Genomic DNA, 27,329 nt, shown 5'->3' with positions numbered 1-27,329 from the left:
ACCTACCCCCGTAATGGTCATCTGGGTTAACCACGAATGGCTGTCCTGAGGCCCTCATGACATGAATCTATTCCCCACCATCATATTCTGAAACTTTTCATCATAGTTGAGCCATGCTCAACCTACGTAGTCCTGGAATGCACCCGGGATGCTGTCCAATTAGGACAGCAACGCTCCGTACTGGGTTGGATCAAATTGTCCTACCACGTTCGCTACCCCTTTCTCAATTAACAAAATATATATATATATTTTTTTTTTTAAATTTAGGCTCTGAACCCTCCCTTTTGACCCTATTTATTTTTTTAATTTTTTTTTACTTTCTTTTTATCCTTACTTCCACTTCGTCTCTCCAGTAATTGAAACTATCCACTATTCTGCGTCTGCGAATTCGCCTGCCCTCCTCCCACAATTCCGTTAGCGATGCCAAACCTGGATGCCCCATGTCAGGTTTCGAACCATCCACTAAGACCGCCCTCATAATGGCCCTAACTCCTCTGGCCTAGACGATGACAACGACGAACTGTAAGGATTAGAGACCCTTGACCTCTTCTTCTTCCTTGCATCCCCTATTGCATCTTTCTCTTCACTTCCAGCTGTCTTACCTGTCCCTGCTCCCGAAGCAGATTCCGAAACCTCCATTAACCACACCCCCTTTTCCAATCGTCCTCCGAAATGGGCCACCGGCTGCTGCTACTACGCTTGCTCTTTCCATAACTCCTGGCTCGACGTTCCTGGAAATGCTTCCTCTGCCTGATCTGCAAACGCTGCCTTCCTTTCGGCCCCCCAAAGACTGTCGCACCCCATTCCCTCATACCCCTCCCCCATGTTACATGGCACCATGAAAAGCCTATCCTGACCACTTGCCCCTTTATACCCACTCTGTGCTTCCGAATGTATACTAGATCCTGAAAACCCCGATCCCCCTGCGCACCCCAAAATACAAAGGCTAACACCCATGCCAACCTTGTCCCCGAATTCCGCCCCGAGGATGGGAACTAATCCCGAAGCGTAAATCCATTTATGGGCCCACAATATCCGCTATCCAATCCCTCCCGTAACCCCTAGCTTACTCGGGGCTGAAGTGGGAGCAAGGGAATGGGGCCACTCACAGAACCCTATGACTCGACCCTTGAAAGTACTTGCTACTTTCGCCAGCCCATAACAGTCCTATTTCCCCTGCCTCCCTTGATGACTTTATTGCCTGCGATCAGGCCTTGCAAGAGGTTGGCCGGCTTGGACTATGAACCTCCCTTTGGCTGACCTCACTCGCCCTGATTTGGCCGCTCCGTCGGATGGTCCCCAAACCTGTCCTGGAGGGCCACCAGCCAGTCGGGTTTTTGGGATATCCTCAATGAATATGCATGAGAAAATTTGCATGCACTGCCTCCATAACATGCAAATGTTCTCTCATGCATATTCATTGTGGATATCCCAAAAACCTGACTGGCTGGTGGCCCTCCAGGACAGGTTTGGGGACCACTAGCACATCCTTCTGCCCCAGGCCCAACCCGCCGGGGCAGTGCCGTCTGATCCCGCCACTGCGCACTCCTGATATACCCAGCTCGTTCCCCCTTCGTTGCTGTGCCGAAGGTAATAGGTTTGGGGGGGAGAAAGACCGAAGAGAATGGATAGGGCGCAAGCCGCGTCGGGGGGGGGCTGTGTGGGCGGAGCCATCTGTTGATGCAGGCTGAGGAATAGCACTCTGCTGGAAGCATTGAAGAAATCTCGGCCACTTGGAGCACCGTGAAGGGGTCAAGGGTGATGGGGAACGAGGGGGAGCGACCATAACAAAACCAGGGGATCGCCTGGATCTGGCCGATCGCCCCTATCTCCGAAGAGGGTTGCTGGGGGCCACGGGGCAAGCCGGCAAGGGGGGCCGTAGGAGGCGGGACCCTTGGGATAGGGCAGCTTACCGTAGGAGGGGGCAGGGCTGAGGAGGAATTTGCCGCCCCCGAGGGCCTCGCCGCCGACAAACCCTCCGGCAACTCGAGTCTAGAAGGCATTGTGCAGCAAGTGCTCCTTTATGCCCAAATTACTAGTCGTAACTAGTGAAAGAAAACCTGAATCTAAAAAAACAGCCAGAAAAACCTCATGCTGCCTTAATTTATCTTCCTGCTCACTACTTTGGCAAGATAATTTGGGTAGCTGATGGTTGCAATAAAGATAACAAAAACAGCGAGGAACACTCAGCAATGACAAGAATTCCCTAATAGTAAAAGCAGAAAAAAATGGTGAGCACCACCAAGCAATGAACAGAACTGAGCTGTAAAGCATCAACTGAGAAGAAAACCCATGAAGGAAATAGTATTGGTCAACAGCCAGCACCAACAGACACCAGCAGTGAGGAAGATCAGCAACCAGGTCAAAAAGCCTGTGAACAGCAGTTAAAAGGATGTTTGAGGAGCGGGGAAGGGAATTTTTGAAAAGCAATGAGAAGGATCTAGTGCCATCCATGGGGTAGGGGGCTTCCACACCATCATGTTAACCCCATTCCCAACACTATAATTTCAGCATTAAAGAGTCCCACACATTCCTAAGGTGTAAACCCTGGAAGGTTCTATGAGCAGGAAGGAGGGGGGATCTGAGAAGTAGTGAGGAAGATATCTGAGCAGCATTGCAGGCAGTAGCAATTTTCTTTAAAAAAAAAAGTACTAGGTCGGAGCCGGCAGTAGCCTCCGTTCCATAGTGGAGTTTTAAACGACTTCAGATTTACAACAAAAGGTTCCAGGCCCGAGACCTGATAGAAAACTACCAGTGACCGTAAGAGACCTTTGAACAGCAGGTTTGAACAGCAGGGCATGAACCTGGGAGAAGCAGTGAGAAACACGTGTGAGTGGCAGTTTAGGGGGATCTGGGAGAAACCGAGAAATATAGGGCGGGAAAATCTCTGAACAACAGGGCTGAAGAGATCTGTGAGAAGCAATGAGGAAGATCTGCGAGAATCCGTGAGAAATATCTGCGAGCAGCAGGGCGAGGTGTGTGTGAGAGAAGCAGGTGACGAAAGATCTTCGACGAACAGCGGGGCGAGGGGATCTGAGAGAATCAGTGGGGGGAAATTGGCGAAAGGCGGGAAGATCTCGGAGCAGCAGGAACAGCGGAGGGGGAGAGCTTAACGACTTTGGTGTGGCGCGCATGCGCAGCCCGTCGCTCGGCCACCTCTAATCCTCTGAGGGCAGGGAGCCGTTGCCATAGTCACCCGGCAGGAGAGAGGCAGACGGCAGCGTGACAGGGGCAAGAGAGCGAGCGAGAGAGGGGCGTCCGGCGAGCGCCTGACACTCAACTTCACAGCTTTCTCTGGAAAACCAGACACAGCATGGCAGACGCACACGAAGTGCCCAGAGGAGAGGAGAAAGTTGCTCCGGAAGGACCTAACGGCCAAGAGGAGATGGCGAAGGCCCCAGAGAGAGGGGAGAACGGGGCAGGGGCCCACAGCAGCGACACGACAGAGGAGGGGACCCCCAGAATTGGGAATGAAGGGGAGGTAACCTCTAGTAATGAGCATGGGGAACAGGCGCCCAGCAGTGAGAAAAAGGGAGATGGAAACCCCAGCAGTGAGAATGGAGGGGAAGCGACCCCTCTCAGTGAGATGGATGGAGAGGGGGCTCCCGACAGTGGGAAGGATGGTGAAGGAACGGCCAGCAGTGAAAAAGAGGCTGTGGAGCCCCCTAGTACTGGGAACGAAGAAGAAGTTGCCCCTAGTACTGGGAACGAAGAAGAAGTTGCCCCTAGTACTGGGAAAGAAGAAGAAGATGCCCCTAGTACTGGGAAAGAAGAAGAAGATGCCCCTAGTGCTGAGAAGGATGGGGAGGGGGTGCCTAGTGCTGAGAAGGATGGGGAGGGGGTGCCTAGTGCTGAGAATGATGGGGAACCTGGAGTAAAACCTGAAGAGAAAGAGATGGAGGAGGACGAGAATGAAGCAAAAAAGGAGTCGAGCAGCGAAAGCAGCGAAGGAGGGTCCAGCAGCGATGATGAGGATGAAGAGGAGAAAGAAAAACCTGAGGAGGAGGAGGAGGAGGACGACAATGGGGCCGAAAATTCAGAAGGAAAATCTGAGGAAGGGGGAGAAACAGAGGGTAAAATAGATCAGAGCGTGGAAGAAGAAACCCCAGAAACAGCTGCAATAGGAGGAGAAAAAGTTGCAGCTGGAGAAAAAGTGCCTGGAGGCTCTGAAACACAGAATGATGCTAAGGAAAGTGAGAGAGAAGGAGAAAAAGCAGAGGTGGAGACCCCGGAGGTGGGTGGAAAGGTGGAAAAAAATACCACAGTAACAGTTAAAATGGAAGAAGTGCCTGAAGCAACAGCTGTTGAAGAAAACATTAAAGAAGGCGAAGACCTTGTGGGATCTACAGACTGGGAAGAAAAAACAAGACGTGAGATCAGACTAAGTGAACAAAAACCTGAAGAGCGTGCAGAGTCCCTTGCAAAGGAAAGTAATGTAGAACAGGCAGAAGGAGATGTGGAAAGCAAGGTGCTTGAAAATGACAAAAGCGTGGAACAAGAATTATTTTTAAAGGAAAGAGAGAATAATCAAGCAGCAGCAGCAGAAGTCACTGACAGAGATGAAAACGAACCAGGGAAAGCTGCTGCAGAAACAGTGAAAGCATCGGAACAGACAGCAGTGAGAGAAAACGGCTTGGGGAAGGAGGAGACGGACAGCAGCAACATCACCAGCATAGCTTCAGAGACCCCTATAGGGGGGCCAGAACATGACATTTCCCTCTTTATAAAGGTAAAGTAAGCCTTCCATGTTCCCTTCGTTTAGATCCTTCAGCCTTTAATACACTGTAAAGAATAAAGCCTAGAAAGTCCACCTTAAGGAGAACAAACGTTAGTGTCTTCAGAAGTTTACTTATTTTAGAATCTCTGTGATGTTATTTCTGGAGTTGAGTAAGTTGGGTGATTTCTATAGAAAATAAGAAAGAGGATGGTGGATAGGGTTAAGTGCCCCCTTAGTTTAACACTGAAGATGCTTTGAGATCATATTATTTCCTGAGTTTGCATTGTTAATGACATTTTCTGGTAGTTTAGAAATTATATTCAGGGAGAAATCTGTAAAGACATGACACTTCAAGTTTAAGCATGGTTGGAAAATTCTGGTAATTCAGAGATAATCAAAGGTATGATATAGTGCACTAGTGTCAGATTAGGTCTAGTGTGCATCATACTGTGCAGCTCAGAGCATCATTGGACCTCAGCCTTTCCCTCAGCTTTTTCTGATCTGTGCTGTACCTCTCTTCTTTTTCCTTAAACTATTAAACACGGTCTGTACAGCCTGTTTTCCGTCAATCCTGTTAATTGTAATTTTTTTTCTAATTAATAACTGCTAAGAATGTCAATTGTAAAGCCTGTTGCTAAGTTACTGTTAAATGTAAACCGCGGTGATGTATATCTTTACGTACTGCGGTATATAAAAATCCTTAAATAAATAAACAAATAAATAAATAAATAAATAGATATTACACCTCTGAAGAATACATTGTACTTTTAAAATACACAGACCTCCACATGATTACAAAAACTTAAACAAGCTCACCTCTTGGTCTATGCCGAAGAACAAGGTTAATTTTTTTTTGTAAAACTATACATGTTGTTTTCTTAATTTGTTGTCCAGTGAAAGAGGCAGCTGGAAATGTGCCATTGAAACATCCTTCCTTCGACCCAAATCTGGCAGGCCTGGGTGTGCCCCAATTATACAGCTGGTTGTTTTTAGTAAAGTGAAGCCAATTATTTGGTTAGGGTTGCATAATAATCTGGTGGAAATTGAATACAGTAATTACTTTTTTGAATGATCCTGTTTAAAAATCTGGAAGAGATAATGCAGGCAAGGCAGATCTTTTGGGAATTGGTATGTATCACTGACTTCGTTTGTTGATTAAGCACATGAGGCTGGAAATCATCTTAATAAGATGATTCACTCACCAGATTCCTTCATAAATCTGCTTTTGAATTTTCACTTTATGAAGGTGAAACCCAGGTATGATATTAGCATGTGAAATAACTGATCAAAAATACCCCAACCCACAAACAGCTCAAAAATGACAATTTTTGTACTTTTACAGATACATAAAACTGATTGAATTTACATAGATTTTTGTGTGTCCGATATATGCCAGTGTGCATTTCTATTTTTAAAGGCAATGATGGTATTAGAAAAATCTGTAAATCCAGACTTGTCGACTCCAAGCTATAAAGTCACTTTGAGTTAGACTTGATGAGGTTAATATTCAAAGCCTTTATGCCGGTAACTTTTCTAGTTGTATACACAAAAATGAGCTTTCGAAATTTCTTCCTGACTACATACATTTTGTGCGCACATACATTTAGCACTTTTGGATAAAGTTACATGCAGAAATCTGGCACTCCTCACTTTACCCACATAAAGTTAGTAACTTTTATCAGAATATATTCCGTGGGAGATTAATATGCATAAGTCTTGCTGAATATCTGGGAAAATGTATGCAAGTAACTTTCTCTGGATAATTTTGCTGCTCGCTGGTTTACTGAATATTAATCTTGATATTTTTAACTGCCAGCTGTACACATTCTAGAATATTTTAGCATTGTATTTTGTATTGAAAACAAGTAAAAGGAGCAAATGTCTAGTCTCAGTTCTAGTCCTTATACATTTCTTATGTCAAACTTCTCAGCTTTGCCCCCCTCTTACGCTTCCTGAAAGCAATCCCCGAGTTTGAAAACTAAAATGGTCTAATGCCCCTCTACACTTAGTTTGGTTGAGCTAGGTCCAGCCATTCAAAAGATAGAAACCACAACACTCATAGACATCAGTACAATCTGATAAATCTTCCTCTTCATATCAATCTGAGGCTAAACCTAAACAGCAGAATTTTAAATCTCAGATTCTCTCAAAGAGTTTACCCTCATTATTATTTTTGGTTGTATCTCTATGATTTGGCGTTATCTGGAAGCTCACTGTATCTGGTTCCTCCTATCCTATATGTCAGTCAGTATTTTGTTTTTGATCAGGCATTTTTCTTCTTCTTCATTGGGTTTCCAGCTCAATCAAACCAGGGCTGAGATCTGGCACCATGAGCCTTTATTTGCAACTATAAAGGAATTATTTTACTCTATATTAAATCTTCTCCCAACTTACTTTAGTCTAGTTCAGTTTCCCAACTGGTGGCTACAGTGCAGGTATGCTGCAAAAAAAGCCTGATAGGAAAAAATTGAGGAGTAGCGGCAGTTTTTATTTAATTTCCTTCCTGGCCTGCAGGATGTACCCCTGTCAGAAGGGGGGTTCAGAGAGCAGCGCTTATCTGTTGCAGCTGCTTTCCCCTTTGCTGTCTGTTCTTTGCATTTGAAATTGTAGTCTTGTGAGTCCTGCTGGCCTCAAGCAGTTCCAGTTGCAGAGGAAAGCCAGAAGAGGAAGAAGCAGAAACAGCACCAGATAAGCGCTGCTCACAGACTCTGCCTGTTCTAGAACATAGGAGAGAGAAGGTGCAGCTGAATGTGCCAGTAGGTGTGGGGGAGGGAAAACTGAATGTGCTACAATGTGTTGGGGGGAGATGGAAGGAGAAGATGCCAAGAGGGTAGAGGGCGAAGGAAGAGAAGGGGAGGTAATGATTCCAGATTGCGGGGGCAGAGGGGATGAGAAGGAAAGAGAAGAAGATGATGATGATGATGATTATGTCAGGTGGTGGGGTAGCGGGAAAGGAAAAGAAGAGAAGGTGATGATGTCAGATGAAAGGGAAGAAAAGGTGAGGATGATGCCAGGTAGTGGAGGAAGAATAAAGGAAAGAGAAGGTGATGGTGCCAGAGAGTGGAAGAGAGGGAAAGGAGAGGAAAATGACGATGCCACCATCTCTTTCCCCTGGCTCTTTCTTATTCCTTGTATTTTCCATTTAGTGCATACTCCACTGGTTCTTGTAGTTTCTTCTTTGCCAGGGCCTCTCTGGTATGTGGTATCCACTCACTCTCCACTTGTGCTATCTCTGCTGCAATCTCTTTTATCTCAGTCACATCTAATAGCCATTTGCTTCTCTGTGTCACCTGGATTTTGGAGAGTGTACTCTCCGGCTCCTCTATCTTAGTGTTATGCCCGTCGGTCGCAGACAGCTGAGACCTCTCATGCTCACTTCCTTTTTCCCTACACCGTCAATCCTAGGAAGAATGGCGGCCTCTGCCTGTCAGTGCCGACCTCCCCGGGGTCCCTGGGATGACGTGGGTGCTGCCGACCGCCATCTTGTCTCTGGAATCACCTAAGGCGTGCGCGCGCGTGCAAGGGCCTCCTTTGTACACGTCATGGTGGGAACCTCGGGGGCGTCCCCTCCGGATGATGCCAACTCGCTGCTGTGCTTAAGCTGACCAGCCCTCTGCTACTATGAGTTAGCAAGGAGTTCCCTCGTTGCTGAATCTGCTCTATTCTTGGACTTCCAGTTCCAGACTTCACCCTTGGTGTTGGATGCTCTGGGTACCCGCTCCTCGGGGGCCCTTCCACGTTCCTGGCTATCCGCTACTCAGAGGGCCTTCCTGCCTTGGGAATTCACCTGACCTACTTCTTGGGACATTTCCTGGAACTTCCACTTGTGAGTGCCTTCTACAGACTTCAACGATATTAAGCTTTACTGAAGTTCCCTGTGATGTACCCCATGCCTCGGGCTACTACCGATTCTGCTTCAGTTAAGTTGTTCCAGTATACCCTGAGCTGCAGGGTATTGTCGCACCAGCTACAAGATTCATTTCCGGGTTCCTGCACCTCAGTCTTCTCATCATCTACATCTTTAGTTCAGACTCCTCGGCATACCCTGCGCTGCGGGCCACTACCGGATCTGCACTCCTGAAGTAATCTCTACTCGTCTGAAGGGACCTCCTGGCGTACCCCGCTCTGCGGGCCACTACCGGATCATCTCATCAGCGGTATCACACTGGGTATACCCCACTGCTCAGAACTGTACTTATTTACACCTCCCGCTCGCGGGCTTACTTTTCCTTCCTACATAATAAAGTCTCCTTCATACAGCTGTGTCCTACGTTGCTGAGGCCACACCTACCGACGGTGAGGCTCACAGGGCTTCTCCCTGTGGGCGGAGATATCTTTCATCTCAGCCTGGGGTTCACATCTTTACAAAAACATAACACTTAGTTGGCTTTCCTGGCTATTATTTCTTCAGCCTTTCCATTACTTCTTATCGCAGTCAGATCAGATTGTTCCAGTGTTTCTGTTTTTGGTTGCCTTCCCCTTAAAGTGACTCCTTTTCTAGGCTGCCAGGGTTCTTCTGGACAGCTAGTATGCAGGAACCCCATGGCTGTTCCGTCTTTTGCATAAGCTTGCTTTTAGTCTCCTCTGCTGATTCTTTCAGGCCAAATCTGGCTTGTGTCCCTTCCTTGCTTTTAAAAAGTTTTTCTTTTCTTTTCTTTTCACAGAAACCCATTCTACAAGTCCTCATTACAAGCTTCTTGGCCCATAAGCCACAGTTACTGTGGGCGCATTCACTGGGTTTCATATTTTTTACTTGTCCTCTGCTGGGGCTGTTCCTGAACTTTTGGGTGCACCTCTACTGTTTGCTGTAATAGTGCAGTCAATACTGCCACTGGTGCTTCATTAGGCTTCCATGTAGCTTTCAGAGGTTCCAAGCCCTTCTCTGATTTCATTATCTCTTCCTGCCTCTGTAACCGCAGTAATTGCTGCTCTTGTAGCAGGCCTTGCGGCAGCACATTCTAGCTCTGCATCAGTAGTTGTAATCATTGTTGCCCTTCTCTCTGGATAAGCCTTTTTTTTCCTGCTGCTGAAAGGCTTGCTGCCGGGCCTTAAAAGCCTGCTAATGCTGCTGCTGCAGTTGTTTTATTACCAAGTTTTGGCACCAGGCTAGAAGCTTTCTTGGCAGCCCTGCCTTTATTCACAGACACAAATTTCCCCTTTTCCTTCAGGAAAGGAATCGTGCAGTACAGAGTTTCTCTTTCAAGGGTCGCGTCCTGTTGTAGTTCCATTTTCTCTCTTTTTCCAGAAAACACTCTGGCAGCAGAAACTTTTTTTTTCAAGGGCCACGCCCTATTCAAACTCACACAAACTTTTCCTTTTTTTTTCTCTTATAAAAGAAACAAAACTGCTTATCCAGCTCTAACTCACTTTTTTCCCCTCTCTCAGGCAGAGCTATTCTCCTTGGCCTGTTATTTTTTAGTTTACATATCTTTATTAAATAACTTACTTTTTAAACTTTTAAACTGCTTCTGTAATCATTTAACTTTAGACTACCTCTTCAGCTAGGCCTGGAAAATTTTCTTTCCTGTTTTACCTCTCTGTCGGGCCAATTCAGTAAAGTCCGCGGGAGAGCGGGCAAACGCCTGCTCTCCCGGTGCGCACACAGGCCACTCGCCTGTGCGCGCGATTCAGTATTTAAATTCGGTCCGGCAGTAGAAACGGGCAAAAGGAGGCGCTAGGGACAGTAGCGCGTCCCTAGCGCCTCCTTTTGCCCCGGAGCGGCGGCTGTCAGCGGGTTTGACAGCCGACGCTCAATATTGCCGGCGTCGGTTCTTGAGCCCGCTGATAGCCACAGGCTCGGAAACCGGATGCCGGCAAAATTGAGCATCCGGTTTTTGACCCGACAGCTGCGGGCCGACTTAAAAATTTTTTTTTAATTTTTTTTTTTTACTTTTTTTACCCTTCGGGACCTCTGACTTAATATCGCCATGATATTAAGTCGGAGGGTGCACAGAAAAGCAGTTTTTACTGCTTTTCTGTGCACTTTCCTGGTACCCGAAGAAATTAGCGCCTATCTTTGGGTAGGCGCTAATTTCTGAAAGTAAAATGTGCGGCTTGGCTGCACATTTTACTTACTGAATCACGCGCGAATACCTAACAGGGCCATCTACATGCATTTGCATGTTGAGGGCGCTATTAGGTTCGGCGGCTTGGACGCGCATTTTCTGCCCCTTACTGAATAAGGGGTAAGGGAAAACGCGCGTCCAATGGCAGGTTAACAGTGCACTCCGTCAGAGCGCACTGTACTGTATCGGCCCATGTGTCCTTCCCTTGCACACGTCAGGCTCTGTGTCCTCTTTAGTAAAACAAGCTCCCGAACAATGGGAAAAAAACTTTCTCTTTCTCTCTTCCATCCCTGGAGGCTTGAGCACTGCTCTGTTACTATATAGCTCAGACTCTTCTTTACCCCAGTCTCTGCTCTGTATAATGTTAGAGCAAGCAGGTTTCCAAATAAACTTCCTTTCTTTTTTCTCCTGAGACATGGATCTCTGGCTGTATCTTGTTTAGAGCAGAAAATCCCCAAGATGACACCATATGTGGCACAACACTTGAGCGATCAAGGCTTTTCTCAGTGCTTGGGGAGGATAAGAGGAACATGATGATGACAGGAGATTGAGGGGAGAGGGTTGGGTGAGAGGGAGGGTGGTGATGTTGATGCAAGGGATGGGGGAGGAAGAAAGGAAGAAAATGTGATGATGCCAGGGGAGAGGATGAGAAGGTGATGGTGATACCTGAGGGTGGAAGAAGGAAGGAAAGAGAAGGTGATTATGATGCCTTGTGGGGGAGAAAAGGGAAGGAGATGATGCTTGGGGGGATTTGACATGGGGAGGGAAAAGGATGGGAAGAGAAAATGATGGTGTGCCACAACAAAGTGATCTCTGTGCCTAGTGTGCCACAACACAAAAAAAGATTGGAACCACTGGTGCAATCATTGCAGTGACAGTCCTTGCTGGGGGGTCATGCACCAAGGCTTCTTCTGTAACCCTGCAATCATGAGTCCTAAATCTGATTGCTGCCATTATGTCATAACTGTGGCATCCGCAGTATTCCCAACCCTAGCAGACTGGAAGACCTGAGTCAAGGATCGATAACAAATACCTTTATTTGGCAATGCACCAGGCTGGCCCTAATGTAATTCTATAAAGCATTAAGACAGCCTCAGCTATCCCTCTAATTTGTACACAGTCTGCCAGTCATACTCGGTCAACCTCCTAATTCATAGCTTGCTAGATACCAACCTAGCTGTCATCCTTGCTCTGTTCATCCTCATTCTGAAGCCTATACCTCTAACATGCAGTGATGCTCGATAGGGATGTGCTTATGCTTGCAAACAACATTTAAATATCAATTATATTTCTCATTTACAGTGTCATTTATCATTTTACGTTTGGGCCTTAACGCTCGCGATAACGCCCTAACACAAAATGGGAGGAGTTTGGGTGGAGTTAATGGTAATGAGCAGCTCCAAACAAGCTAGGTAGAGAGTGCATCAAGCTAGGTAGAGATGCATTGTACAAATAACTCCTCTTGTATCTTTTATCAATTCAAACAACAGAAAATCTTCAATGATGTCAACTTTGTTGTTCGTACCTCTGACTATGTATGTAACCCCTCCCCCCAAACCTATGCCACCCCCAAACCCCACACCGAGTTGGGTCTCAGGCCCTCTGGCCAACCTCCCCCACCCAGTCGTGATAAGAAATTTGGTTCTGGGCAACCTGCCCCAATATTCCCCCCTACCCGAGCCCCCCACAGCAAACTGGAAGCAGGATTCCCTTTTATCTGCTTCCCATTTGGTGTCTAGCATTGGTCTGACAATATAATTAGCATAGTGTTGTCAGGCCAATGCTAGATGCTTAGCAGGAAGCAGGTAAGGAGGAATCCTGCTTCTGGCTTGGTGTGTGGGATTCAGGGGAGGGATAGGAGGGGATAAGGGGTGAGGAGGTGCCTGGAGCCATCTTTTACCATGATTGGGTGGTGGACTGACCAGAGGATCTGGGATCAATTATTTTTTGAAAGGGCAGGGGGATGGGGGTAGTGCTCAGAGCTGAACATATTTTTTTATTAAAGGGCGGGGTGCTCCCAGACTGATATCACAGGAAACAAAATGAACAAAACAAAACAAATGACAGTTCAACACAATACAAAAGAAATGACACAAACACAACAAAACAAGTTTAAAGGTTGTAGTCTCACTGGATGCACAAATATGGTAGTGGTATTCCCAGTCAATTGCATGTTAACGGGCTCTCCTCTTCTCCCTACAGCGACAGGTCTCACTCCTGCTGCGGTCATTCAACATCTGATCTTTTGCTCGAAATATCTGCCTCCCTCCATGCTTTCTTCCCTGGCTATCACTTGCTCTCTCTTCCAATTGGCACTTATTTTGTTCTATGCAGAGCTTAATTTGTATGTAAAATAAATGGAACTGCAGTCATTGTGGAGTTTGGGGGGAGGGTTTAAACACACTAACTCTTGCATGCTTTCACACATAGAGACTCACACTCTTTCTCATACCGACCCATACAATCTATCTCTCATTCACACATACTCTCTGTCTTTTCATTCCCCAAAGAAACAATCTCAGTCCTTTCTCTTCTCCCCCACTGCCCCGGCTGACTAAAGTTGTCAAAAACTAATATCCAGGTATGGGGAGAGCAGGATTTGCCCTTCTAGCATGACTCCCTAGCCTTCTTTTACCACCAGAGCCAGCAGCTCCCAGATTTCCATCAGTATCCTCCAAACATCCTGCTGCACTGTCTCTGGCTCTATTCTTCCCTGTCGTCTCCAGATGCAGCCTCTGAGGATGAGTAGATCAACATGTGTCTCAGCAAGACTCTGAAGCTGCTGTTCTGGGCCAGTCTGCAACCACCACTGCTTCTTCTGGCATGCATGGGCTGGTTTTGCCACCATGTTTTCCTCCTCCCTCTAGATATATGGCCCATACTCTACCTACTTTTTGCCGTTTGGGCCAATGACTCTGCCTGAAGTAGTGGGAGAGTGCCAGGTTCTTACTGCGGAACTAACTGTTTTCTGCCTCTGGGATGGCGGGTGACTGCTAGGATCCAACCATGCTGCTCTTGATATGTTTCCTTAAGGGGTGCAGAAGCTTTGAAAACTCTGTTTCCCTTCGATAGCAGGGCTGAATTAGCCATGCTGTCTGGGAAGTGTCGTGACCCCAAATAGGCGGAGTTTCCTCAGCTAATCACAGAGCTTTGACTCTGTGCAGCTGTGCGGTGGTGTTCCCGCGCGATTCCCTCACCTCTTCAGTTTCTTTTTTTCTGCGAGCCTATCGCATGCGGGGTTTTTCCTCTAGCTACTTTTTTCCTGACAGGAATTTTTTTGGCAATTTTTTTCGCATTTTTTTCTCTCGATTTTTGGTCTCAGATGGCTCCGAAGCCATCCGGCTTCAAGTACTGCCAATGTGGCAAAATTATGTCCATTACCGATGGACATAATTACTGCTACATTTGCTTGGGCCCAGATAACGACCAAGCGTCGTGTAGAGACTGCGGCCGCATGTCTCCACGGGCCTAGCATCAGTGGGCAGCCAAAATGGAGCGACTAAGGACGGGCTCATATGCCCCACCGACGTCAGCGCACTTTTTGCCGGGACCGGCGAAGAAGGGTAAGGCCCACGCAAAACGGGCTTCCTCCTTGGGCCCCTCTGAACTGAAACGGGTCATCCCCAGTACCGGGCCAGGGTTTCATACAACCTTAGGGCCTTGTAAACGAGCCGGGGCTCCAGCAAAGGTACTGCTAAAAGAAGGAATGGGAGATGTGTCGTCCGGCTCTCGGGCTTTAGGGTCGAGTCGACCCCATCCTTCAACGTCGTCAAAGTGGACGCACGACACACCTAGAACAGACGGAGCATGGATCGACACATGGCGCATCCACGGTGCATAGATCGACGCACGGCGCTTCTACAGCGCATGGATTGATGCACGGTGTTTCCACGGTGCATGGCGCAAAAAAGAAGCATGGTGCGCCGCCGAAGCAAAGTGTTAGAGAAAAGAGTCATCATACGACGCATCAAGCACATTCTTTGACGCACACCTCAAAGAAACGAGCAGAAAAGAGAAAACATTCTCAGGACTCCCCACGAGTCTCGAATATCAGTCCTGAAGTTGATGTGGAGAATCTGTCTGCTCCGGAATCCCACTCCTCAGGTCAGACACCAGTGAGTGAGCGCTCTTTTTCTAGTCTCTCCTCCGTATCTTGGTCCAAGAGACTCTCTCCATCATTACAGATCCCATTAACCAAATGTTTTTGTCCGTCTCCGATTAATCAACCACAGTCCCAGCTCAAAAGGACATCACCTGAAGTCATCTTGTTGGCTGCCATTCCAACTAAAGCCTCAAAGACTAGACTGCATATCCCTCCGCAAGGTACCCTAGCAGCATCTGTGATGACTAAGATTTCTGAAGTTTTAAGCTCCTTCTTTAAGGATCTAGAGCAGTCAAAACAGTTACCACCAACAGGGTCCCCTCAAGGCTCCCACCGCCATCACCAGGCATTGAACCACTAGACCCTAATATTGAACACACGCCGGTCCGACCAATGAGCCCTGTTTCTCAGATATCGACCTATTCCTCAAACTCTTCACCAGGAATGCCATCTGATCTGCCGGAGGGCCTACCGGAGCCATATTCTCCCCCGGAGGACCTGACCTTCGCAAAATTTATTGAGAAAGTGGGTAACCTCCTTCAAGCTGAAATGGAAAAGGTTCCTGATCCTAGGGCTGAAATGCTGGGGATCCTAAAAATTTTTGAAGCTCCTCCTGAGCCGACTGCTTTACTACCGCATTCAGCCTTAGATAATGTTCTGTTAAAAATATGGAAAACACCTTTTTCAACAACAGCAACCTCCAGGAAAATAGATATCAAGTATAAAATGCGCAACTCAACCATTTATGAGACTTCACAGCTTCCTCATCACTCCATTGTGGTTGAGCCAGCTTTTTCAAGGGCAAAGCATACTAAATTACCTTCAAAAGCCCTGCTGGGCCGTGAAAATAAATGCCTGGATGACTTTGGAAAGAAGGTATCTCACTCCTCCATGTTGGCGACTAGGATGCAGCACCATCAATTCTATACTACGCAGTACCTTTTTGAATCTCTTCAAAAGCTACGCCCAACTTATTTATTGGAGGAAAACACTCTTCCACAACTTTTCTGGATATAGAAGTGGGTCTCCGGCATCTACTCAGATCTATTTAGGAATCTTTTGAGTCATAGGCGAGAGCCTTCGCTTCCGCCATAGCGGCCAGATGTCTCGCTTGGCTTAAGGCGAGTGCAATTCGGCCTGATGTACATGAAAAATTGGCCGACATTCCATGCAGGGGTGATAATCTCTTTGGGGACAAATTTGGGACACAGTTTCTCATTTGAAAGAGCAGAGTGCGGCTGTATTCTCCCTTACAACACCCGCAGATACACATAAAACCCAGCAAAGGTTTTATCCTTCTTACCGTCGACGGTATTATCCACGACCATACAATAGGCCATATTCTCAATATAGGCCTTAGCCATATGCTCCGCCCAGGAACCGATCCCAAACTGCATCAAGGGGACGGTCTAGACAACAAAGGCAACAAAAACAAACACCGGTACCTCAACAGAAAGAGGCCCGTCTTTTTGAGGACAATAAAGCCACCACCACCACCACCAACATTCATAGGAGGACGCCTTCAATTTTTCCTAAATTCTTGGGAATCCATTACATCAGACCACTGGGTGATCAATATCATCAAGGATGGTTACCCTCTAAATTTCAGATCTGTTCTCTCCCTTCCTCAAATTTCTCCGATGCAGACAATACGGTCCCACTCAGCATCCCTCAATGCAGAGTTAACCAACCTGAAAATACAAAAATCCATACAGATAATCCCTCTTCAACAACAACATCAGGGATTCTATTTACAATACTTCCTCATTCCAAAGAAGTTGGGAGGTCTCCCCATTCTGGATTTACGATTACTCAACAATCATATCCAGAAAGAGAAATTCAAGATGACTTCTCTCAAGAATATCTTGCCACTGATACAACCTAACGATTGGCTATGTTCCATTGACCTGAAGGATGCATACTCCCATATACCAATTCACCCATTCTCTTGGCGTTACCTCTGTTTTCAAGTTCAGAATACGCACTACCAATACAAAGTTCTTCCCTTTGGCCTATCTTCAACCCCAAGGGTATTCACAAAATGTCTAGCAGTGGTGGTGGCTCACCTCAGAAACTTTCGATCCAAATATTCCCTTACCCAGACGACTGGTTAATAGTAGCGTCAGATTAGTCTACACTGAGAGCATATACCATAACCATTAGTCTACACTGAGAGCATATACCATTCCCATAACCACTCCTCTCCACCATGGTTTTTGTCCGTATCATTATTTTTCTTTCTTCATAATAAGATAATAAGGTTATCATAGTCCTCTTAAATGTTAGTCAAGGCTATCCCCGATTTCGCCCAAGTTAGGTCTACCCATGTTTCTCTATCTATGTTCACCCTAGTTAGGTTTATCCAGGTTTCTCTACCCTGTTCAATGTAAGACAAGTCTTTGTCACTGTTGCTTTTGCTGGTTGTAATGTAAACCGAAGTGGTGATTAATCCTGTTAATTGAACCTCAGTATATAAAAGTTATAAATAAATAAATAAAATATACATTACGCACGATCAATTGTCTTCAAACATTGGGATTCCTCGTCAACTTCGAGAAGTCAACCTACAACCTACACAACAGTTTCAATTCATAGGAGCTCTCATCAATTTATTTATTTATTTGTTGAGTTTTATATACTGTCATTCGTTGAAGCCATCATAACGGTTTACAAAATTTAAATTGCAACTCTCTTAACAATTGTGCAAAAGTATAACAAGGTGCATATTAAACAGAGGGTAAACATTTCTAGTCCAGAAAGTATCATTATGAGGGAGGAGGAGGGTTTGTTTGGTTCTGGTTGGAGACAAGTTATTTTGAGGTTTCTGGATGAAAGTTTGATTGGGAGTTAGGATGTTCAGAAGTATGAATATCAATGTAGAATTTGCGAAACAGCCATGTTTTTAGGTCTTTTTTGAAAGTTTTGAGATTAGGTTGGGTTCTCAGATCTTTTGGTAGGGAGTTCCAGATACGGTAGAACAGAGAGCCTACCTTCCTGTGGACAGAATACAAACTCTTACAATGTTGGCTCGCAGCCTACTCAACAAAACCCAAGCATCCGCACGTCAAGTTCTTCAACTTTTAGGACATATGGCGGCAGCCATCTATGTGGTTCCCCACACCAGACTTCATATGCGGCGCTTACAATGGGGCCTAAAGACCCAGTGGTCTCTATTTCTACAACCCCTCAACTACAAGGTTCGAATAACCAATGTAATGAAGGAGGACATTCGCTGGTGACTCTCTCCCAACAACCTATCCTCGGGGGCCCCCTTCCGTTTACCCCCTCATCAGCTTACCCTTACCACGGATGCCTCCAGGAAGGGTTGGGGAGCCCACCTAGGCAACCTGAAGACTCAAGGTCTGTGGACTCCTCAAGAGACTACTTACCAAATCAATCTCCTAGAATTACAGACCATTTGGAGAGCACTTCAAACATTCTCTGCTCAAATCCAAGGATCAAGTCTAATGGTGTACACTGACAACCAAGTCGCCATGTTTTACATAAACAAGGAAGGAGGGTCCAGTTCCTGGACACTGTGTCGGGAAGCAACTCGAATTCTTCATTGGACAATCAAAGCCCAAGTATCAATTCAGGCCACTTACCTTCCAGGTCTCGACAATGTAACAGCAGATCGTCTAAGCTGAATTTTTCATCCACACGAATGGACTTTAAACCCAGAGGTGGCAGTAAGCATCTTCCAACAGTGGGGCTTCCGCACAATAGACCTCTTTGCCACTGAAGCCAACAGACAAGTTCAAATCTTCTGCTCCATTTATCCCAGCAGCCTATGGTTCTCCCCAGATGCCTTTCTCATTCCATGGACTCCACGCTTAATGTATGCCATCCTCCCATTCCATTAATCTCTTGGACAATTCAGAAGTGCATTCAAGATGTGGTGGACATGATACTCATCGCCCCAGCATGGCCGAGACAGCCGTGGTATGTGTATCTAATGCAACTTTCTGTATGCTCACCAATACCGTTGCAAACCCTTCCACGTCTTTTGATGCAAGAAGGAAGCTCTCTCCTCCACCCAATGCATCAATCGCTTCATCTCATGGAATGGAGATTGAAAGGCAAATACTAACTCACCTAGGCCTACCTACACAGGTAGAAGATATCCTTATAGCATCCAGGAAACCTTCAACCAGACGCAACTACACTGGAAAATAGCATTGCTACCTGAGTTGGAGTAGCCCCAGGAACATAAATCCTTTTTCAGCCACTGCCACTCAGCTACTACAGTATCTGCACACACTTTACGAGGCAGGTTTAGCCACTACCTCAGTCCGAGTTCATATCAGTGCTATAGCAACGTTTCATGACCCTCATAATGATCTCCCAATTTCTAATCATCTGTTAATCTCCAGATTCAGGAAGGGCATGTTATGGCTTCGACCACCAGTGACTAAACCACCAGTACTATGGGACCTAAACATGGTTTTGGAGCAACTAATGCTTCCTCCCTTTCAACCATTGGTCTCCAGCCACATAAAATATATGACACGGAAAACAGTCTTTCTGCTAGCCATAACATCCGCGAGAAGAGTCACTGAACTCCAGGCCTTGGTTCACTACTCTCCATATCTAGAATTCTACCACGACAAGGTGACTCTTCGCCCTCATCCTACTTTTCTACCTAAGGTGGTCTCGATGTTTCATCTTAATCAAACCATAACTTTACCCATTTTCATGCCAAAACCTCATATGAATGAACGTGAAAGACTTCTACATTCCTTAGACTGTAAAAGAGCTCTGGCTTACTATAAACAAAGGACCCAATCCACTTCGAGACCTTCTCAACTGTTCCTTTCCTTTAATCCAAATGATCCTGGACAACCCATCTCAAAAAGGACTATTGGCAGTTGGTTATTGCAATGCATTCTCTTTTGCTACAACAAACGTTCCATTAAGCTTAACAACAAGCCTCAGACGCACCAAATCCGCGCCACTGCAGCATCAGTTGCCCACTTGAACAAAGTTCCGTTGATTGATATCTGCAAAGCTGCAACCTGGTTGTCCATCCACACCTTTACATCCCACTATTGTCTACAACAACAAACGACCTCTGATGCAACAATAGGTACAGCAGTCTAGTCAACTCTTCAACATGTATGAGACTGTCTAGCTTGGGACTACCAGATAGCATGGCTAATTCAGCCGTGCTATCGACAGGAAAAAGCAAGTTTGCTTACCATAAACAGTGTTTCCGTAGATAGCAGGATGAATTAGCCATGCGTTCCCTCCCTCCTCCCTAGACAGTCACACAAGGTTCACATACTTTTTAACTTACCTCTCGCTTGGCTACAAAGAAACTGAAGAGGTGAGGGAACCGCGTGGGAACACCACCACGCAGCTGTACAGAATCAAAGCTCTGTGATTAGCTGAGGAAACTCCGCCTACTTGGGGTTGCGATGCTTCCCAGACAGCATGGCTAATTCATCCTGCTATCTACAGAAACACCGTTTACGGTAAGCAAACTTGCTTTTCTAGACTGTTCCAGCAGAAAGTAAACCCTGGTGCGAAGTGACTAAAGCCACCTCAAAACCCAGGAATTTCAAATTGGGGCAGGAGAGAGCCCACATAACCCAAAAAATTCCTCTTCCTGTTTAGCTGTTGAAATAGGGACACAAAGAGACAAGACTTATCCATTAGGCATTTTTTTGTTATTTTGAAAGTAACTTTGTATTAGAATGTCTAAAAATGACATAATGACACAAAATGGAAATGTCCTCTGCATTTAGACAGGCCATTCCTCACCAGTGGGTTATGCACCTCTGCCAGCAGATGGAGACAGAGCAAAAGCTGATGTCACGGATATATAGTCCCGCCCTGACATCAGCCCACCAGTATTTTTCATCTCCAGTAGATGACGAACATGCATTTCCCTACTGGGGATTGCCTGTGACAAAAAAAGGAAGAAAAGACAGAAGACGAGACGTTTATATAGCACTGCTTGCCTTCTGAGGTGATACCGTTTGGTTCCTCCCTCAGTAGATTCTTCAGTTCAGTAGCCTTGGGTGGTGTGGTCTTAAAAAAAAAAAAATTAGTGGTTGCAGGCTGAGAGAGTCTCGGCAGTGAAGGCTTTCGCCTTCTTTTCCCATAGTCGGGACCCATTCCTGCTCTCAGCCAGGGAGGGCTGAGCTCTGGTAAAAGTTTTTAGTTTATATAAAAAAATAAAAAAGAAAGAAGAGGAACTCTTTAGTGAGCAGTTTTCCTACCGGGTCTGTTTCCTTGGCAATTTACTTCTCCCACTCACGACTCTGGAGAGTTCTGTGAGGTATGGAGACAATTCAGGCTTGACGGTTGAGCAGCCTTTTGGCTAGGCCAGTGATGGCTAACCTATGACACGCCGAGACGTTTTTGCTGACACGCGCAGCGTTTCGTGGACTATCCGAAAAATTATTATTTTTTTTTATCGGCTGCGCCGAGCCGATAACCCAAAAACACAGCCCGACTCTTTAAAATTAGCTTTTTAGTATCCCCTCCACCACCCCCCCCAATGCCCCCGGGAAGCAGGGAGGCTCATGTGGCACAGCGACAGGCAGATGGGCAGGGCCGTGGTGAGGCTCACGTCACCACGGCCCGAAGAAAAAGATTGCGTTTAAACGCGCTGATGCTCCTCCTCCTTCCTGCCTGTGTGACCCCGGAAGTAAACGTTGCCGGAGCTGCGTGGGCAGGAAGAAGGAGGAGCATCAGTGTGTGCAGAAGAGGAGCAGCGCTTACGGGACGCCACGAATCCCAAGTCGCAGCGGCCCAAGAAGAGGAAGAGGCCCGGTAGCAGGGCCGCCGCGGCCCAAGAAGATCAGGGCCGCTGCAGAGCCCATCCTGCGGCGACCCGCGAAGAGGAGGCCCAGAGGTGAGAGAGAGGCTGAGGGTCGGTAGAGGGTGTGTGTGTGTGTGTGTGTTTGCGTGTATGAGATGAGTTGAGAGATTGTGTGTGAGAGTGAGGACCTGAATGTTTGCAGAGACAGCATGTGCTTGAGCAAGACAGCATGTGGGAGTGAGAGAGAGCCTGTGTGTGTGAGAGTCAGACAGCATGTGCCAGTGAGAGACTATGTGTATGAATGATTGTATGAGAGAGAGCATGTGACAGTGAGAGCCTGTGTGTGTGTGAGAGAGAAATGCATGTGAGAATGAGAACCTGACTGTGTGTTTGAGGGAAGAAGATGGAGAGAAAAGAAACAGAAAATAAGACAATATAAAAGGAATTGGCAAAAAAAATAAGAAAGGGAAGGTGGAAAAAAATAAGAAAGGGAAGGTGGAAAAAAAAGCCTGTGACCAACCAATTAGAAAACTAAGATCAGACAGCAAAGGTAAAAAAAATTAATAAATTACTTTTTAGTCATTGGCACATGTAATCTTTGGGAATGTGCAAGAATAGCACTTTCTCTATGCAGATCTCACAATGTACGAGATCAGCATGGAGAAAGTGGAAGCCCACAGGGCCTGCACAGAGGAGGCAGCATAATGGGCTTCAGTGTCAGTAGCAGCAATCGGCGCCTCCCCAATAGCCATGTGGCATCAGTGACAGTGGCAGCAGAGGAATGAGAGAGGCTCTGAGGTTGCTGGCAAAAGAGAGGGGGGGTCTGCCTTTAGTGTGTGCATGTGTATGAATGGGACTCTGCCTGGGGGTGTACGTGTGTGAATGCATGGGTGCCTGCCTGGGGGTCTGTGTGTGAGAATGAATTGGTGCCTGCCTGGAGGATGGAGCGGGAGTGGTGTGAAAATGAATGGGAGCCTGCCTGGGGTTCAGTGTGTGTATGTGTGTGTGTGTGTGTGTGTGTGTGTGTGTGTGTCAGAATGACTGGGAGCCTGCCTGGGTGTGTTTGTGTGTATGTGAGGGAGCCAGTGAGTGTGAGAGCATTAGTGTATATGAGAAAATCCAGGGGAGTAAGAGTTTGCGTATGGGCGGGGGGGGGGGGTGTGTGTGTGTGTGTGTGGAGGGGGAGAGAGTGTCTTAGAGCCTGAGAGTGTGTCAGTGCCTGTGAGAGCAAGAGGTTATGGTGGATACAAGAGCATGAATGTGTATGTATGTGACAGTGTATGTGTGAGAATGGACATGTGAGTATGTGTGAGAGAGAGAGGATAACCTCCTAATCCTCGACAATATCAGGGTGACTGGAAATCAAGAGCTCCCACAGAAGGGGACAGCAGGGGCTTTTTAAAATCCTTATTAGTTTTAATTGAAGATTTAGCCAATGAAATCCAACAACAAAAAAGTCACTAAGCAGGTAAGGTAAAGAATTATTTGTTTTTGCTTTATTAATAAATGCAGTACATATATTAAAATTATAACTTTTTGTTATTAATTAGAGCTACAAATATCACAAAATTATGGATTTTTCTAGAAGTGACACACCACCCGAGTTATGCTCGTTTTTTTTAATGAATTTTGACACACTGAGCTCAAAAGGTTGGCCATCACTGGTCTAGGTTTAAGTGTAGGCCCGCAAAAGAGCCAAATATGAATATAATATGCAGTATATCACTTAGCGCTTCCCTTGGGTTCCTAATAAAAAGCATCATATCATCAGCAAATAATCCCATCTTTACCTGTTTGTGTTGCAATAGGATACCTTGATACTGGCCTAAGTTGCGCAGCCTGATAGCCAATGTTTCCAGAGAGAGTACAAAGAGTAGGGGGGAGAGAGGGCATCCTTGTTGGGTACCTCTGCCCAGCGGGAAAAAATCTGAAAGCACCTCGCTGAACAAAATTTGGGCCTGTGGTTGACTATACAGAAGCCAAACCCAGGCAATAAAATCTTCCCCAACACCAAAACAGTCCAGGGCCCAAAAAAGATAGTCCATTCTACACAATCAAATGCTTTAGCTGTGACCAAGCTAAGCAACATGCCATCCAGACTGGCTTTGAATGGGAGCCTGCAGGGCCAAAATAGCCTTAATTAAATTGGTCACTGAGAGGTGACCTTTAATAAATCCGATTTGATCTCTATGTACAACCTGTTGTATTACCCGATTCAAGCATGCTGCCAACACAGCCACTAATATTTTTAGGTCTTGTTCAATAGCGATTTTGGCCTATAGCCATCAGGTGATTCCGCATTTTTTCCTGGTTTGGGAATTAATACTATGGTGGCAACATTCTGTTCTCCCCCAAAGAAGCCCCGAGTGTGCACTGCATGAAATATACAGATCACATATGGTGCTATTTGGGGTCCTAGTAATTTGTAAAACCTGAGGTATTTTCTTGGTTTGATATTGATGCCCTATAAATGCTGCACGTTGTTTTTGTGGTTTTTTTCTCTTCTAAGTTGTATGCTGAAAAACCTTGATAAATAAAGAGTATTTAAAAAAACGCACCCAAACTAGGCACACAAAATGTGCATCCAGAAAGAAGGATGCCCAACCTGGACGCACAGAATGTGTGTCCAAAAGAACAGTTCAGACACACACTCGCCCAAAAGGAGATGAGGGGGTAAACACACAATAAGGCACGCAGGCACGCACCAACACACCAAAAAGGAAAAGCCTGAGAGTGGGGCCTAGCCCAGTGATGGCCAACCTTTTGAGCTCAGTGTGTCAAAATTCATTAAAAAAAACGAGCATAACTCGGGTGGTGTTTCACTTCTAGAAAAATCCATAATTTTGTGATATTTGTAGCTCTAATTAATAACAAAAAGTTATAATTTTAATATATGTACTGTATTTATTAATAAAGCAAAAACAAATAATTCTTTACCTTACCTGCTTAGTGACTTTTTTGTTGTTGGATTTCATTGGCTAAATCTTCAATTAAAACTAATAAGGATTTTAAAAAGCCCCTGCTGTCCCCTTCTGTGGGAGCTCTTGATTTCCAGTCACCCTGATATTGTCGAGGATTAGGAGGTTATCCTCTCTCTCTCACACATACTCACATTTCCATTCTCACACATACACTGTCACATACATACACATTCATGCTCTTATATCCACCATAACCTCTTGCTCTCACAGGCACTGACACACTCTCAGGCTCTAAGACACTCTCTCCCCCTCCACACACACACACACCCCCCCCCCCGCCCATACGCAAACTCTTACTCCCCTGGATTTTCTCATATACACTAATGCTCTCACACTCACTGGCTCCCTCACATACACACAAACACACCCAGGCAGGCTCCCAGTCATTCTGACACACACACACACACACACACACACACACACATACACACACTGAAACATAGAAACATAGAAACGACGGAGGAAGAAGACCAAACGGCCCATCCAGTCTGCCCAGCAAGCTTCACACATTTTTTCTCTCATACTTATCTGTTTCTTTTAGCTCTTGGTTCTATTTCCCTTCCTCCCCCACCATTAATGTAGAGAGCAGTGATGGAGCTGCATCCAAGTGAAATATCTAGCTTGATTAGTTAGGGGGTAGTAGGGGTAGTAACCGCCGCAATAAGCAAGCTACACCCATGCTTATTTGTTTTAACCCAGACTATGTTATACAGCCCTTATTGGTTGTTTTTCTTCTCCCCTGCCGTTGAAGCAGAGAGCTATGCTGGATATGCATCTAAAGTGAAGTATCAGGCACATTTGGTTTGGGGTAGTAACCGCCGTAACAAGCCAGCTACTCCCCGCTTTGTGAGTGTGAATCCTTTTTTCTTCTCCCCTGCCGTTGAAGCTATGCTGGGTATGCGTGAAGTATCAGTTTTTCTTCTCCCCTGCCGTTGGAGCAGAGAGCTATGCTGGATGTGCATCGAAAGTGAAGTATCAGGCACATTTGGTTTGGGGTAGTAACCGCCGTAACAAGCCAGCTACTCCCGGCTTTGTGAGTGCAAATCCTTTTTTCCACATTTCCTCTTGCTGTTGAAGCTTAGAGTGATGTTGGAGTCACAGTAACCATGTGTATGTTTATTGAATAAGGGTATTGTGTCCAGGCAGTAGCCATCATTCTGGCGAGTCACCCACTCTTCATTGGCGGCCTCTTGACTTTATGGATCCACAGTGTTTATCCCACGCCCCTTTGAAGTCCTTCACAGTTCTGGTCTTCACCACTTCCTCCGGAAGGGCATTCCAGGCATCCACCACCCTCTCCGTGAAGAAATACTTCCTGACATTGGTTCTGAATCTTCCTCCCTGGAGCTTCAAATCGTGACCCCTGGTTCTGCTGATTTTTTTCTTATGGTAAAGGTTTGTCGTTGCCTTTGGATCATTAAAACCTTTCAAGTATCTGAAAGTCTGTATCATATCACCTCTGCTCCTCCTTTCCTCCAGGGTATACATATTTAGATTCTTCAATCTCTCCTCGTACGTCATCCGATGAAGATCCTCCACCTTCCTGGTCGCCCTTCTCTGTACCGCTTCCATCTTGTCTTTGTCTTTTTGTAGATACGGTCTCCAGAACTGAACACAGTACTCCAGGTGAGGCCTCACCAAGGACCTGTACAAGGGAATAATCACTTCCCTTTTCTTACTTGATATTCCTCTCTCTATGCAGCCCAGCATTCTTCTGGCTTTTGCTATCGCCTTGTCGCATTGTTTCGCAGACTTCATATCATTAGACACTATCACCCCAAGGTCCCTCTCCTGCTCCGTGCACATCAGCCTTTTCCCCCCCATCGAATACAGTTCATTCGGATTTCCACTCCCCATATGCATGACTTTGCACTTCTTGGCATTGAATCTCAGCTGCCATATCTTCGACCACTCTTCCAGTTTCCTTAGATCCCGTCTCATTCTCTCCACTCCTTCCGGCGTGTCCACTCTGTTGCAGATCTTAGTGTCATCCGCAAAAAGACAAACCTTACCTTCTATCCCGTCCGCAATGTCGCTCACAAAGATATTGAACAGGACCGGTCCCAACACCGATCCTTGCGGTACACCACTTAAAACCGCTCTCTCTTCAGAGAAGGTTCCATTTACCATCACACATTGTCTTCTGTCCGTCAACCAATTTGCAATCCAGGTCACCACCTCGGCACTCACTCCCAAGCTTCTCGTTTTATTGACCAGTCTCCTGTGCGGAACCGTATCAAAAGCTTTGCTGAAATCCAAGTATATGATATCGAGTGCTCTTCCTCGATCCCCAGGCAGGCTCCCCTGAACCCCAGGCAGGCTCCCATTCATTTTCACACCACTCCCGCTCCATCCTCCAGGCAGGCACCAATTCATTCTCACACACACAGACCCCCAGGCAGGCACCCATGCATTCACACACGTACACCCCCAGGCAGAGTCCCATTCATACACATGCACACACTAAAGGCAGACCCCCCCTCTCTTTTGCCAGCAACCTCAGAGCCTCTCTCATTCCTCTGCTGCCACTGTCACTGCTGCCACATGGCTATTGGGGAGGCGCCGATTGCTGCTACTGACACTGAAGCCCATTATGCTGCCTCCTCTGTGCAGGCCCTGTGGGCTTCCACTTTCTCCATGCTGATCTCGTACATTGTGAGATCTGCATAGAGAAAGTGCTATTCTTGCACATTCC

At 46.3% G+C, this 27,329-nt stretch overlaps 1 protein-coding gene across 2 annotated transcripts in view; it reads left to right on the top strand.

Annotated features, from left to right (window-relative positions):
• Positions 1-2,725: 2,725 nt before the first annotated feature.
• The window catches only part of CLIC6 (chloride intracellular channel 6), a 137,450-nt gene continuing 112,846 nt past the window's right edge, over positions 2,726-27,329 (top strand). The window contains exon 1 of one of the 2 annotated variants that reach the window (XM_029603523.1): positions 2,726-4,729. In XM_029603523.1, coding sequence (XP_029459383.1) covers positions 3,314-4,729 — 1,416 coding nt within the window. In that variant the 5' untranslated portion in view covers positions 2,726-3,313. The remainder of the gene's footprint in view (positions 4,730-27,329) is intronic. The other variant, XM_029603522.1, reaches the window with a different exon arrangement.

Source organism: Rhinatrema bivittatum, chromosome 5 (assembly GCF_901001135.1).
Source record: "Rhinatrema bivittatum chromosome 5, aRhiBiv1.1, whole genome shotgun sequence".
Taxonomy (NCBI): domain Eukaryota; kingdom Metazoa; phylum Chordata; class Amphibia; order Gymnophiona; family Rhinatrematidae; genus Rhinatrema; species Rhinatrema bivittatum.
Note: the sequence above shows the minus strand (reverse complement) of the source record. Positions and strands in the feature narration are given on the sequence as shown.